General features: G+C 48.7%; 1 protein-coding gene across 1 annotated transcript; it reads right to left on the minus strand.

Moving 5' to 3' along the window:
* Positions 1-3,980: 3,980 nt before the first annotated feature.
* On the minus strand, positions 3,981-15,389 carry CFAP20 (cilia and flagella associated protein 20). The gene is made up of 6 exons (XM_081117712.1): positions 15,009-15,389; positions 7,051-7,130; positions 6,041-6,152; positions 5,286-5,474; positions 4,831-4,941; positions 3,981-4,383 (listed from the first exon to the last, which is right to left on the minus strand). Exons 1-6 carry the CDS (start codon positions 15,090-15,092, stop codon positions 4,378-4,380), a joined length of 582 nt encoding a protein of 193 aa, XP_080973838.1. The 5' UTR covers positions 15,093-15,389; the 3' UTR covers positions 3,981-4,377.
* Positions 15,390-15,715: the final 326 nt, after the last annotated feature.

Here is a 15,715-nt window from a genome sequence, read left to right on the forward strand (position 1 = left end):
ACCAGGGGAGGCTGTTAAACATGTAGATTTCTGGGCCAGATTTAGCTCTCCTGAAAGGAAATCTGCATTTTAATGAGCTGGGCCCCGTGAGCCTCCTGCATTTTAATAGGCCAGGGCTAAGTAATGTAAATTAGACTTTTTTTAAAAAATTGAGGAATATAATCAGAAGAATAGCATTGTGTATGTAATTCAAATAGTAATGACGCAAACATCCTTGTGTGAATGCGACCCGGGTTAGGAAATAAAGCCTTGGAGGTCCCTGGAAGCCCCCTGAAGGGCCTCTCTGCTCACTTGTGTCCCCTACCCTCAATTCCAGGTAAAGCACTCTCCTGAGCTTTGAGATACTTAGTCCTCTGCCTGTCACTATAGATTGTGGTTTATAAATGCATGCTAGAACAATATATTATTTTGCTCATTTAAAAATTGTATAGTGTCAACCCCTGAACCAAGAGGTCACCGGTTCCATTCCTGGTCAGGGCACATGCCCAGGTTTCTGGCTCGATCCCCAGTAGGGGACATGCAGGAGGCAGCCAATCGATGACGTTTCTCTCACATTGATGTTTCTATCTCCCTCTCCCTCTCCCTTCCTCTCTCTCTCTAAAAATCAATAAAAACATTTTTTAAAAATTCTATGGAAATGGAATTGTCCTTAATGTATTGTGCCTTGCTGTTCTCGCTCTGCATTATGGTTGTGTGGTTCCCCCGTGTTGTTGCATCTGGCTGTACTTTGTCACTTTTCATTGCTGCATAGTATTCCATTATGTGAAGATAACACACTTGATCTAGCATAAGCTAATTTTGTTGATGAGGAAATAGTGGGTCAAAGAAGTTGAGTGACTGAAGAGCCCAGCGCCAGGGTTAAAGAGCCTGAGTTTGAAACCTGCTTCCACCACCAGGGGGGATCACTGTGTGAGCCTGGACATGCTGATCTCTGTGCCTTGGTTTTCTCATCTGTGAAACGACAATAGTTCCTGTTTCAGTGTTGTGATAATTCAGTTAAAAAAATATACGAAAAGTAGTTAAAACGTTGCCTGGGCCATTCAAATACCTTCAACTTGGGAGTGGAGATTGGGACTTCTCTCTTTCCTCAGGTTCTTTGCACAGTTTGAATTTCCCATGAGCATATGTCACTTTTATGGTCCCTTAGTTAAACACCAACCTTTGCCCCACAGCTTTTCCCCCTCAGCCTCAGGCTCTGGAATTCAGCTAATGTGTGACCAAGAAGCGACAAACCAGGCAAGCCCTCATGGCAAAGGCAGAGCTGAGTCTAGTCCTTGACCCCTGCCACGTCTGGCCTGGCCCAGTCATCAGGTGGACACTATGTGACCTGTCAATGTCCTCTACAAAATGGGCACAGCCAGCCACAGAGGAGCAAGGGGGACATCAACACAAGGGAGGACAGGGTGGGCAGATGACTCCCATCATGGGATCTGGGTCCCCATTATGCACCTGCTACTTTTAAGGGGGCTAGCCCGTGTCTCTGTGGGCTACAGTGGCCTCATCGGTAAAATGGGGCAAGAGGGGACCCAGGCGACAGCTCCAAGACCTTTTCCAGTGAGTCCCCTGACACTTGAGGCTTTGGGCTCCAGCTGCCGAGGTGCTGGGAATCCTCTGGGGGGCTGTTCTCTGGCACACTTACTGTCTCCTCCCGAGATGCCCAGGCAGGGGCTGGATTGCCACAGTGGTCTTGCTGGCCTGGCTGCGGGGGAAGCTGACAGTGGGCCAGTAGCAAACAGGGGCCCTAGTGGATCTGCTCTCCCCCAAGACCAGCCCTGTTGGGAATGGCTGCGCACCTGTCCCGTGCCAATTACTACTCCCCTGGGCCAGGCGGCTGAGGAGCTGGATAATGCGACCGCCTGCTCGCTTCCACAATCCAGGGTCTCCCCGGCCCCCGCTCCGGGGAGGAGGCCTCTCCCCCACAGCCTGTCCTTTCCTCCCTCCTTTCCTGGCTCACGGTCATCTTCCTGGTGAGCTGGAAAGCTGAGGGCATGGGGCCGAGCAGTGGCTGGTGCCACAATTCATGCTGGCCCGGGCCCAGCTTAGATAATACATCCCATCACCCCAACGCCCCCTCACTTCCTCTCCGATGGCTATGAGAAGCATCTGGAAAGTCAACAGCTGCTGCCTTCCACCCCAAAGAGGGCGGTGAGGTAATGCCCATACATAGCCTGACAAGTGCGGGTGAAGGGGCTCTGTGTGGAGGAGAGCGCGTTACTGTGTTTCCCCGGCCTCTCAGGAGCGCTGCGCTGGCGTCCTGGCACCAGAGGGAGATGAAAAGTTACCCGGCTTTTCTTGCCTCCACAAAAGCATCTTTCATCCCACAACAGACTCCAGATTGGAAGGAAGACTTCGCTCCACAGTGGCCAGAGACAAGTGGCTCTGTTGAAGTCCCGGACCACCCACCCCCACTCGGTTCCGAGGCTTCCTACTCTAACCCAGAAAGCTCCAGAGACACAGGGAGTCTAAACACAGGTGCGAATATGGAGAGATGGAGAAGTGGGACAACATTCAGATGGGACTGCAGTTGGCCCTGGAAGAGAAGGCTGTCACCTTGGCTGATGGGTGCCCTGCGATGCTGAAGGACTGGGCTCTCAGAGGAGAGGGGCAGCCCCCAGGGGAAAGGGGGCTCCAGCCTGGTTGTTAGAAGGGGGACAAAGGGCGAGGTTGTCCTGGTTGAGCCCACCTAAGTGCCAGACAGCTGACAACTGTGAGGAGAAAGGAAACTGAGTCATGAGGTAGCAGAGGGGCAGCTTCCCGTCCAGCCCTCCACCTCCTGCAGCCCCTGCCTCAGAGAACTGGCCATGCTGGCCCCGAGCACTCTGAGAAGGACCTGGGAGAAGGGTCCTTCTTCCGGCCATTTAACGTCTCAGCAGGCAGCAAAGGCAAGAGGACTTTAGCACCTGTGTTTTCACCTCTGATCAAAGTCAAAATGACTCCCCCAGTCCCAGCCTGGTCCCTGTGGAAGGGATGGAATCCAGAAGGAATGCCTGGGGAGAGCACCGTTCCTAGGGTAGCCCTTCGTTCCTTTAGACTTTGACAGTGATTACAAAAATATTGCCTTTCCTAAAATATTTTTAAATGTACAAGAAAGTATACAATACCATAACCCTTCTCTCCAGATGTAACCACTGTACTAGTTTTTGTGTCCTTCAAGGTCATCCAGATCCATCTACATATGCTCTTCTCTGCCCCCAAACTGCTTTCCCCCAGGCGCGGTCCATACGGTAGAGCTGTGGCCTAAGTGTTCTTGTTTTGTTTTTGCTAATTCTCACCCAAGGATATTTTTTCCATTGATTTTTAGAGTGGGAGGGAGGGAGGGAAACATCAATTGGTTGTCTCCTGCACATGCCCCAAAGGGGGCCAGGGATGGAACATACAACCCAGGTACGTGCCCTTGACTGGGAACCAAACCCACCACCCTTCGGCATGCAGCTGATGCTCTAACCACTGAGCCACACCAGCCAGGGCTGTAATCCATGTCTAATTTTCATAAATTTAACTGTTTGTCTAGGTGAGCGTGCCCCAGAACAAGCATGAGTGGGGCGAGTGGTGTATAGTTGCAGTTCTCTATGTGATTCGTGGTTAAAGAGTTTTCCCTTAAGTTTCTCAGTTCAGGGCAGGTACTTCACGTGGCTCTCGGATAGGGAGACGGTGCCTATTCCAGCGTGGAGGGGCTCTGCCATGCTGCCTGCGACAGAGGGCAAGCCCGACTAGATGCCATTTGTTTTCAGCTCAACTCAGGACCCAAGCCCCGGTGAGATGCCTCTATTAGTCACGCTCTATTCCTGTGTTTTTCCACTCAGTTCATCTTGGAAGTTGTTCCAAATCAGTATCTATAGATCTTCTTGCTCTTTAAGTGCCCACTGCCAGCTACCTCACAGCGTGAACATTTGGGACGTTCTCTGGAAAGAGTTCTATTTTCATGCCACAAAGAAAAGCAAAATGTCACCGTTAAAAAAGACCCAGACTAGGAACAAATATACAAACCAAGACTATAACATTTTATTCGATTCCAGATTATGAGCATTACAAGCACATACATATATTTAGGTAACATATAAAACAAAGAACAAACCGTAGAAAGAAAGGTTGGTCTGAAATGGACATCTTTAATTCTCTAAGTTCGTGGTAATGCATCTCCCCACACGTGGGGCAAGCAGCGGGATAAACTCCAGCAGGCACGCTTCCCACTGTACTCACAGTGCATTACATACGGCATGGTCACCGGTGTCCACGATGAGGGACACCAAGGAGTAGATAAAAGAACCATAGCCCAGTGAGCTAATATAAATATTTGTTTTCTGCACTGTCCTCCAGATAGTTTCCTTTTTAAACTAAGAGTCAGGTCCAGGGTCTATCCCTTGAGTTGCATTCCAGTTATTGCTGGAGGGGAAAAAAAAAAAGAGGCATCAATCCAAGTTACTAGAAAACAGACAGCCATGCCACTGACCCCTACATCTGTGATGCTGGGGGATGCTGAGCTATCGGAACCGTGCACGTGTCAGCAGCAGGCAGGCACGTCAGCACCCCTGTCGCCATCGTGTCAGAAAGAGGTTCACGAGAGGCCTGTGAGCAGGAAGAAGCACACCGCCTGCCCCCTCCGGGACGGGCAGGGTCACCTTGTGCAGGTGGAGGGAGCACGACAGACACTTCACAGGATCGTTCCTGATTCAGTGCTGATGGTGGAGAAGACCTAGCATCTTACGATGGAGAGGTCCTCCATTCTCCACGTAAACGGAGAGAGGCCGGGCAGCCGCCCTCAGAACAGAGCCCTTTCCAGACACAGCTCCTGCCCACCATCGGGTCTTCCTCAGACGGAGGCTGGCTTACCTTCGCCTTGTTCTGAACAGGGAGGTAGAGTTTGAACTCCGCTGGCAGCTCATCTTCTGAGTACAGCCTGTCTGAGAAGTACACCCGTCGGATGCGGCAGTTGGCGTGGATCTGCGGATGCCAGACTTGTTTTGAGAAACTAGACGGGGCTGCCCTTCCGCATCTCCTGATCCTCCTCGAGCTCCCCCACCCATGGTGCTGTTGATGCATCAGTCCCTTGGTGTCCCTTTGCTTGGCCGGGGGTGAATTCTGACAAGATGGGGGTTTTGCCCGCCGTCTTCTCCCACTGTATCTGAGCAGAATCCTGCCTATGTCCTGCAACTCTCTGAGGTCTAAGCCCCCAGACAGTAACTTAGGAGCTTGGTCCAGAAACCCCTTCCTGTCACGTGGGACATGAGCCAGTGACAGAGCAGCCCCCGTCCCACCTGGGGCTCCGTCTGGAACAGGACCGGTACCTGCACTCTGAGGGTCTCGATGTAGTTGGTGCCGTACGCCCGCCGAGTGAAGTCAGACAGGTTGAACTGAATCTGGTTCCAGCCGTCGTCCAGCCGCATGGGCATGGTACAGATGAAGGGCTTGACCCGGGTGGTGCTCTGGTAGTTACTTGCCCGAAACCGCCGGCGCACGTTCTTGTCATCCAGGACCTGTGACGTGGAGACAGGCGCCACACTCACTCCGCCTGGGGAGAAGCTAGCACTCTTTAAGGCAAGGACCCGGACTTCACAGCCTGGCTTCCCCAGGCTGAGACCCAGGGCACAGTCAACAGGACAGGGACAAGTCACGCTGGATGCAGATGGCCTGGAGGCAGCAAGTTTATCTTATTTGTTGCCAAGATAACACCAGCTGCTTATGACCTATGACACAGCCCCGTCAGGCTCTTGGGCCACAGGATGATCTCATAAAGATTGTTCCCTCTGAAAAATCAAAATACTACAATAGAGACCAACAGTAGCCCAGCAGTAAATGGCTACTCCCCAAGTGGACACTACTCTAACGCTTAAGCTTTGAAATCTTGTCGTTACAATTAGTTTTACTGTGTTTCTTTAGAAACTCGGCATTAAACTCTGATCACTAATTCCAAATGTATGTCATAATAATAAGGGCCGACTCAAGTGTACAGCAAGGCAGGAGAGAAGACATTTTCCTACAGGCTGACAGGACACCTCCCTGCTACAGCCAAGAATATGTACATTCACGTGCACACACTTACCTGTACTTCAAAAGTAAAATATTTCTTCAGATTTTTAATGATCATGACAAGGAATGGAAGTTTAATTCCTAATGTCTTCTTTGGGTCTGCAGGACAAGTGATGTATGTGGTGCTGCAGAAAGAGGAAATACCAATAAACACACCACTGGTCCTCTCCTCTGTGGTATGCACAGCAGCAACACACGGTCCCACAGGGTAATCGGAGGGCACATCAAAAGATCTAGATGCACTGACCAATGAAGCCCCCAACCCTTAAGTAAGCTAATGTTTTAAAAAATGCTGGACTCGGGCCCTGGCCAGGTGGCTCCATTGGTTAGAGCATCATAATGTACACCAAAAGGCTGCGGGTTCGATTCTGGGTCAGGGCACATACGGAAGCAACTGATTGATGTTTCTCTCTCACATCGATGTTTCTTTCTCTCTCTCTCAAAATCAATATAAACATATCCTCAGGTGATTAAAAATAAATAAATGCTGGATTCTGAAACAAAAGCTCAAAACAGGACTAGACACCAACAATACCTGAAAAGCAAAACCAGACCAGTAGATCTGAGGAAGTTCTTCCAGTGAGAGAAGATCCAATTCTGGTTCAAGAGAACCAACAAATGATAGAAAGCCAAAACTAAGACCATTCTGGCAACAAAAACCACAGTGGTCACCCACTGGATGACAGGGCAATAGCCCCAATCCCCAATGCGCCGCACACTCACACACACCCCTTGGTTAAATACTAATAGTATCCAATACCTGCACAGCGCTTAACACATGCTAAGCAGATTCTAAGTGTTTTACACACATTATTTCATCTTCACAATAACCCTACAGGAAGGATGTACGGTTATTATCCCCATTTTACACACGAGGAAACGAAGGCCGCGGTGTTGAGTCACTCACCCAAGGTAAGCTCTAAGTTGTAGTGCTGGATGCCCACAGGCTGCCTGTGCCACTCACCTCTATGATGAATCACCTCCCTGGAGTACAGTGTCTCTGGGAGCACAGAGGCAACCTACCTGACATTTGTTCCTTCAATCTCTAGCACCAAGGACTGGATGTCATTGTCAGTGATTCTTTTGATGTGGCCATTCCGCACCTATAAGAAAGTTATACTTGTTAGCACTGAAATATTTGGCAACAACTTTGTTAAGATTCTGAAGGCTGAATGGGATCATTTAAAGAAAACAACAGTGGCCCAAGGGGGATAACATAGGAGCTTGTGACGTACTATGTTGAAGCTTCTATGTAAGTAAACCATCCATTACTGCTACACAGGGTCCCATCAACCACCAAGGAACCACAGGGAATCTGACAATCCACAAATCAGGATAAATTTCTTCCCGAAGAAATCAACTCCATTCAGACTCAGCTGACATTTAATGAGCTCCTACAATGCATTAGAACATTATGTACATTCTCTCAATCCTACCAACAGCAACAACAAAAGTCACAAGGCAGGTGGTGGGGTTTCCACTTTACAGACGTGGACATTGACACCGGAGATTGCAAATGACCCCTCCTGTCAAGAGTCAAGACTGACACCCAGGCCTGCCACTGCCCCGTCCTGGTCAGACACTCGTTCAGCCAGGAGGAACAAACGCCGAGTGTCACTGAGAAGGGGCAACCAAAACTGAAGGCGCTGCCCCCCAGGTTTACTCCGCTTCATGCTTCATTCTCCCCTCCCCGGAGTTTCTCCTTTTTCATGTGCGAACTCCAGTCCATCTGGGCCATACGCAGAAGCATCTTCAACATTTTCAGCCCACACCAGCCTCTCTTCTCTCTGATCTGGTTTTCTGGCTCAAGCAGCCCAGACGACACAGTTTAGCACTTCATCCTACATTGTTTTGTATTGTTTGCTGCATACGTAGGAGGTACATGATGGGAAGGAATCAATATTCGATACAGATTCCTCCTCTCAAAATATCTAGGAAAGAATTCTCTCCAAGCAATCAACTCTTTAGCACTTAATGTGGACAGAGCAGAAATGGGCAGACAGCTGAGACAGTGCTGGTCGGCTAGGGCTGAATGTATGAACACGTGGAGATCAGCCGGCTTTAGAGCAGGATTCATCAGAAAGACAAGTGTGGTCTTTCCCTAGGGATAGTGAAGATGGCTGTGCTGGGCTGTCTGTTGTACTCAATGACTCGATCACTTGGCTTCCCATTAGATTCACGTAAGGGAGCCAACACAGTGTCCATTCTGTCTGATAGTTGTATTTTTCAACATAGGCTATTAATAATATGTCATTCTATTTTTAGACATCAGTCTCCAAGCTCTGTTACTGTGAACCTGATCCACTCATGGTGTGCTTGGTGTTCCTCAGGTGACATCTGATATCACTGCCCATCTTTTTCTACAAGATGCAACTGCATCTTATCTCCTCAAAAAAGTGTAAGCTCAGGGGTAAGGATCAAGTATTAAGCATCCTTTGTATCTTCTACAATGCTTAGCACTGTGCTGGGCATAAAGTAAGCACTCAAATATTTGCTGACTTCTGGAATTTGTCACTCTAAGAGTTGGCACATATGAATGGTTTCAAGGAGGATTTAAAAAAATTCCTGGATAACATATCCACTATGAACTATTATAGGAAGCCAGAGATCCTGGGGTATATCACCTCACAGAGCCCATAACTGCCAGCGGGAAAAATACTGTCCCACAGATCATCATTTGGTGCTCATTGTCCGAGACAGACTGCTCGGTGGATGGGTCCCAGATCTCTGCCAATGTGGCATTTCTTGGGTTCTCAAGACACAAAAGTCACGTTGAAGTGCTTCTCAAACAAAGCTGCTGACATCTAATGCCCTCCTGCTTAGGATTCTAGGCCTCTTTCCAAGGGAGATTAAGACGCAAAGGCCTGGATCTGGGCAGCACATGCCACCACTGCCCACCTCATTCCCGTATAAACGCTCCCATCCGAAGCTGCCACAGTCCTCCTCTCAGCTACCCCACAGCTGCTGGGGAAAATTAGGCAGTGCTGGTGAGGAAGACTTAGTCATGAAATTATTTCCAAATAATGTGATGCAGTCACACTGACAAGAGCTGGCAGTCTTCTCACAAGATGCAAACGCCAATTTTGTAACACACCGCTAATTATTCTCTATTCTCTGTAATACAATTTCCTTACTCAAACAGATGGTAAAGTTGAAAGGACTAAATAATTAGCGCCCAAGGGCTACTATTGCTAAAGTACAACATGTTGCAATGTATCCAACATTGTTTGAAAGCATGGCCTCAGATCTTACATCCCTAAGGTCTCTCTGGCCAGAGTCAACAAGAAGCCTCCCTCAGCTCCAGAAAGCCGAGCCAGGGTTCACAGGGAGGAAACGTTAGGGAACTTGCCTTCCGTCAGTCTCAAAGTTTATAGCAGATGACTTCACTCTAGCAAATCTGACTATTCAGGTCTTTACAGAAGAAAACAATGCCTTACACTGCACGCAAGAGCCAACAGGCTGGAAGCCAAAATAGACTGTGTATGTGTATCCCTTCACTTCTGCCCTGGACACAAGTTAACTTTTAGTTGGACTGTCAATGACTTCCTCAAGAGAATTTTCTTTCAGCCACACAGTAACAACCACACTCCCAAACTTAATTCTCAGAAAATTAATTAATGCAGCCCCAAAACAAGAGAACTCAGAGGAACCGAGGCAGCTTTTTCGAAGGAATGCCCATCCGTCTCTCTAGAGTTTTAACCTGGCTGGTGGTTGAGACAAGCTAAGTAGAGCTTTGCTCAAGGAGCAAGTTCAATCCTCAAAGAAAAACACAAGTATTCTCATATCACAAGCTACCAGAGCTTTGAAATCAAATTAAGTTGATTTGCTATTGAATTATGGTCTTTCTCCTTTAGCAAGTTCAAGGGCTGCAAATACAAACTCTTGGGAACAAAAGAGTGGGGTGCGGATGGAGGTGCAATTAATCAGAGATATGAGCACTCAAGAGGGTGGAAAACCTCCCAAACCTCTTCTCTAGGCTCAAAAACTAAGATGAAAGGGGAAAGGGGTGTAGACAATTTGGGGCAAGGCTTCCTAACCACCCTGGTAACCTGGCTGATGTATATTACAAGGTCTTCCAGGAAGCAACCCCCCTCCTCAGTCCAGCCTCTGACAAACATGTATAACAAAACACATGGCCTCAGAAAGCATCAACTTCCTTTCCTTAGCTCCTTCCAGTTCAGAGGTCACTAGGCAGGCCTGGCTTTGAAATGAAGATAAAATAAACTGGTCAGCATTTACTGCTCCCGGTGGAAGCACATTTTCTTTTACTTCCCTCTCTAAAAACTGCCAATTACTTTTGACTTATTAATTCTTTTAAATTCCCTAACACATTCCCACTATCAAAGTGTGGGCTATATGTGTTTTATTCCTTCAAAAATAAACAAAGTCAATCTTACATTTGTTAAAATTTCATGAACTTCTCCTTCCCTGAGCTAAGGGCTGGAGGTACTTTAGGAGCTTCAGAACCCAGGCTACTGACAATTACAAATCAGAATGGTTCTGAGCCTCTGCGGAGACCAAGCAGGGAACCACCAAGCCCTTCTTGCAACCACCCTCCCATGCTTTCCATGGTTGCTGGGGCAACCAATAAAGAACACCGATCTAAGCCCCAGGGAGGAGGGTTGGGCTGAGGGGGAAAACTACTCCTGGGAGAGGAGGAAGCTGGCAAACGCTGTATATTTCTACAGGTGCTTTAAAAATAACACAAGTAGCATCCATTTCCCACCCCCACCTTTCGTTTCTTTTTTCCGGCTCAACCCACTCATCCTGGCAGACAGCTGAGCCCCCAGCCATCTGGTGTCCAGGTCTTAATGACACATGTTCCAATTTACATTAAGCCATTAGAGCTGTCCATTTCAGCAAAACTGGTTCCGCTGGAGGCTGGACTCTGTCAGAAAACAGGCAGAGGGAGACCTCTGTGGGGAGAACCGGGCATAGCTCTGACTCCAAGGCCTTGGCCTTGCAGCCAATGGGTCAAAGGCTCCTCTCCCTTGCTACACTTAGCAGGAGCTATCCAGGCAGCAGCCAGGCAGCTCTGCCCACACACAGCAAACCCTTAGTTAAATAAGGGGAGCCATGTGCATTGCTAACCAGTCTCTTCCCAGTTACACTTGAAAGGACAAGTAAACTAAAACTCAGGCCCTCGCCCAATTATAGGAGAAGCCCTTACTCTGAGTAATGAACGCTAGCATCACACTGAACCAGGGAAAGCTGAAAAAATAGTTTTACTAACTTCATGTCCAAATGCTCTCAATTCTACTACTGGAAGCTGCATCAGTTCAACATGGCCCAAGGTTTTACTCATTAGAAGCTAGGGCATGGGAGCTTCTTTCTGGAGACTTTGTTCACTTTTGAAATTAGGAACAGGAAATGGGAATCTAATACTATCCAGCAACAAGCACAGAAACTCTGGTTCTAATATTTAGTTTGGGAATGGGGAGGAGCAGCAGCTGAGAGAAAGACGAGGTGAGAAAAAATACAGAGAAGCTTGTGTGAATTACCATCCTCACCTAAAAGACTTTTAGGATATTACCAGCAAAGACTGAGAATGATATTTTACACAGGTATTAAGTGGAAACCGAACCCCCTGGTGCTTTCTTTATAAACCAGAAGTAATGTTCACATTACACACAAGAGTCCTGTAATCAATGGAATACTTGCTGGGCCCAGAAATTAAGGAAACATTAAGAAACCTCTAATTTCTCCTAAGCTCTTGTTTTGAAAAACTGCAGAGGTCTCTATTAGAAAGCTTACAGGCTAGCTAGGAATACAGATCTTAAAAAACTAGTTTCAAATGTGATTGAGGGCCCTGGCCGGGTAACTTAGTTGATTAGAGTGTCCTTCTGATAAGACCAGGTTTGATCTCCGGTCAAGGCACATACAAACAGCAACCGATGAATGTGTAAGTGGAGCAACAAATCAATGTGTGTTCTTCCCTCTCTCTCTCTCTAAAATCAATAAATAAATAAAATAAAAAATCAAGTGTGATTAAGTACGATGAAAAGGAAGGAGAGACTCTGCAAGCCGACAGATATTAACCTGAGGAAGTGCCTTTAAGCTGTGACCTAGAGACTAAAGTAGAGGGGGAGGGGGGGTCCCAGCAGAGGCACCAGCCAGTACAAAGGCCTGACTGAGGTGAGAGAGAACAGGACTCTTATCAGTTCAGTGAGGGGGGGGGGGCTGCTAGGGCAGGTAAGCCTGGAGAACTCCTGGAGAACTAGGCAAGCAGGCCCTGGACCATGCTGAGGGTTTGTACAAGAAAAGCCAAGACATCACCACAAGGCGAGAAAACTGAGTCAATACTTGCCCCGGTTACACTCCAGCACTTGGGTTTCAAGGTGAGAGACTATCCTGCCCCTTAAGGAACTTGTAGTCTAGTGGGAGATACTTCACTTAAGCTCTCAATGAAATAATGTGTAAGTTGGAATCTGAAGAATGAGGAGGGGAGAGGGGCCGTGAACCTCAGAGTCCCATAAACACAGGTGTTACAAATGTAACCACACCCACAAACATGGAGTTGCAAATTCATGGGTATTTTGAATATAACATTTGCTCCTAAACAGAAACCAAACCAAATTTTTCCAAGATTATTCTTCACAGAACACAAAACTCAGAAATTCCCTCTCCATAAACTCAGGAAAGAAAATAGTAAAGTTTTGTGAAATCAAAATAATAACTGAAAATACGCACTACAGCCAATTCATACCTACCAGCAAAGGTCAGGGTCATTTCTTGATAAATGTGGACAGTCCCTTCCTTTCTCCATCAAGCTCTGCCCTCATTACCAGAAGCAGGGATAACACCTTTAATTCTGTGGCTCTCCAAATCTACACAGTGCCTGTCACTTAGCTGCTGTTCAATAAATCTTTGATAAGTATATCAATTCCCAATGTTTCCCCGGCCACACTGGATCCGCAACACCTCCTGAGGACTTGATAATATAACCGGGAAGAGGAACACATACAACAAAGCCTGTGAATCTATACTGAGGGAAAGAATTTTGCTTAAAATGAGTGTTCTTCTAAAGTTTTCTTTACCAAAATTTACTCCACATAACCTGCCAGTCGATTTAACAATGTTTTCACACGTGTTTATGTCATTAGGGTACCATCTGACCTCTAGTGGCGTTGTTAAGGGACACAGCGCACCATGGTTACTTTGCTTTTATATTTCATGTGTAAACATGTTGACTAGTCAAAAAGCTGCATTAGAAAAATAACTACAGAAGATCCAGCCCAGAAGGGTTAAAATGGGCAACTATGATCAAAGTTCTACCTAATAGAAATGCTGAGGCCTCCAGAACACTAAATTCTTTCAGTGTTAAGTTCTCTGACCTGCTCTGAAAACCTTTCCTTTTAGATCAAGTCCCATTCTCCATTTCAGTTGCCTTATATGGACACTTTGTTACAATTCCAAGTTAAACTGGTACACAAGACCACTCACTCCAGGCCCTTTGACACCCTGTAACTAAGTCAAGCCACAGCTGAGACACCTTAAAGTTCTCACAGAGGTTTCCTGGTACATTCACTGCAGGTTGTCTTGGTAGAGGTGCAGTTTCAGAGTTTACGATGTTTTCTTCAAATGTGAACAAAAGTATGCACCTGAAAACCTCAGTGATGTAAGAAAAAGACTAAAACTGCTTTCCTATGCAGTGCTCTCAGCATTAGCTCTATATTGTGGATGGCATCATTGTGAGAGCTGGACAGATTTTTCACTTATGCAAAAGGCCCAAGCTCATTATGTCCAAATCTTTCAACTGTCTTATAAAAATGACATGATGAGCCCACCACCCTCGAAGCTGCTTTCAGCATGCAGAATTCCCCAGTGGTAACAGGCAGAAGGCTGTCCATGTCCTCTCCCAGTCTCTGTGAGGCCCAGCACTCTCATCTGTGGGTAACAGAAGACAGAAAGTCGTTCTGAGATGAAATCAAAGCTCTTGGCTTCATTACCAATAAACTTCTTACTCACATTATTGCACATTCATCTCTGTTAAAAACACCATTCGACATTACCACCTCCCTTCACTCTCCCCCGAGGAGAGCAGTACTGTTAGGTCCTAAACGACCAGCGGTCCACAGTAGAGCGCCAACCTTGACTCCTATTCAAAAAAGGCTACAGCCGACTGTCAGGGAATTTGCACGAGAAAAGAAGTATCAAAGTAAAATAAAATGCCGACTAACTCACAGGCTGCGAGGCACACACATCTCCCCCCTACTCAACGTCTCCAAGAAGTGCACAGCGTCATCATCTCCTGGGGTCGGTGAAAGAACCAACCTGCGGGGATGCCTGAAGGAAGGAGGCTTGTACTCGGCTGTGAGTTTATGAATCCGGACAAGACTTTATCACCATTCTGCAGTCTTCCTGATGGAGAAATCAGGCCCTGAAGGAAGGCACAGTACACACACCCCCAGGCACAGGAAGGGCGTGGAACAGGTGCCAGAGGCCACCCACGTCTGACCTGTCTGGAATCAGTAACAGGAAGGGAGCAAGCCAATGAAACTCAGACATAACTGGCTCCGGCCGCGCCTCTGCACGGGTGCCCGGAACAAAGGCTCGGTGTCTGGCGCCCCGCACAGCGCCTGGCACAGGACGAGGCGCTCAGTATTTGTGAAATCAGCGAACAGCAGTTGCTTTCATCTGTACGTCTCCGAAACAACCTCAAACAAGTGGATGCCTTTCGTGCTCTGAGAGACGCGCTATCCGCTCCACTCGATAGATGGGGAAACCGAAGCTCTGAGGAACTCACGGACCAAGTCAGGTCTGCCGCCAGGGACCGCGGACCTACCCACACCCCGGCCCCTGGACACTTCAACCCCAGCCACTCCCACCCCGCACGGACCCCCGCCGCTCACACGCCGCCGCCTCCCCCCGCCCCCGCCTGGCCTCCCTCCCCCAGGCGCCAACTCCACACAAGTACCCGAGTACCCGCCACCCGGTCCCCAGGCCGGGGGCCAGGAGAGGGCGCGCCCCCAGCCCCTGACCTTTTTGTCCCAGATCTGCAGCGGCTTGCTGCCGATGCTGTAGAGGATGGAGAGGAAGCCGCTCTGGAACGTGTTTTTGAACATCTCGCAGGCGGCCTTCTCCTCGGCCGCGCCGCAGCGACCTAGATATGGACACCAAGCGGCGAAGGTAAAACGGAGCCGGCCCCGGCGCGGCTGACCTCCGGGTCGGCAGCCACCAACACCCGGACGTGGGACGCGGGACGCGGGGAAGCTACGTCCAGGAGTTCTCTCCTCTCAGACGACCCCAGCCAGCTCAGGACGGAAACCACAGCAACTGCCGCCCGCGCCGCTCTCCCTGCCTTAAATGGAGGCGGTGAGCCACCCGTAGCTCAAGATGGATTCCTCCGCCCACTTGAGCCCGCCCCCTGAGGGCGCGGAGACCAATTCCGTCGCGGGGATCACGGACTTCCTGTTCCTTCCGCCTTGAAGCCCCGCCCTAGTCCCGCCTCCTCGCGAGAAGAACTCCTTTGCCAAGGGACTACCTGTCTCCATCGTCTCAGAGCTGCTTTTGAAAGCGGAAGGAGACAGAGGATTATAGAACGTGTTGTTGGAACTTGCGTGGCGTGGGCACTTGCGTGGTGTCATGGGAACCGGCAGGGGGTGGGGCCAGGCGGTGTGAGGACCAGGCCCCGCCCCCCGAGGGGCGTGGAGGCGTTACCGGCGCAAAAGGAAAGCGGGGAAAGGCG

The sequence above is a fragment of the Miniopterus schreibersii genome (genome assembly GCF_964146895.1).
Source record: "Miniopterus schreibersii genome assembly, chromosome: 18".
Classification (NCBI taxonomy): Eukaryota; Metazoa; Chordata; class Mammalia; order Chiroptera; family Miniopteridae; genus Miniopterus; species Miniopterus schreibersii.

Excerpts from the sequence above, each read along its gene's own strand:
- CFAP20 (XM_081117712.1), bottom strand. The coding sequence starts at position 15,092 with ATGTTCAAAAACACGTTCCAGAGCGGCTTCCTCTCCATCCTCTACAGC. Across the intron at positions 5,475-6,040 it reads ATTTTACTTTTGAAGTACAG|GTCCTGGATGACAAGAACGT; the intron begins GTAAGTGTGTGC and ends TCCACGTCACAG. Across the intron at positions 4,942-5,285 it reads TCGAGACCCTCAGAGTGCAG|ATCCACGCCAACTGCCGCAT; the intron begins GTACCGGTCCTG and ends TGGCATCCGCAG.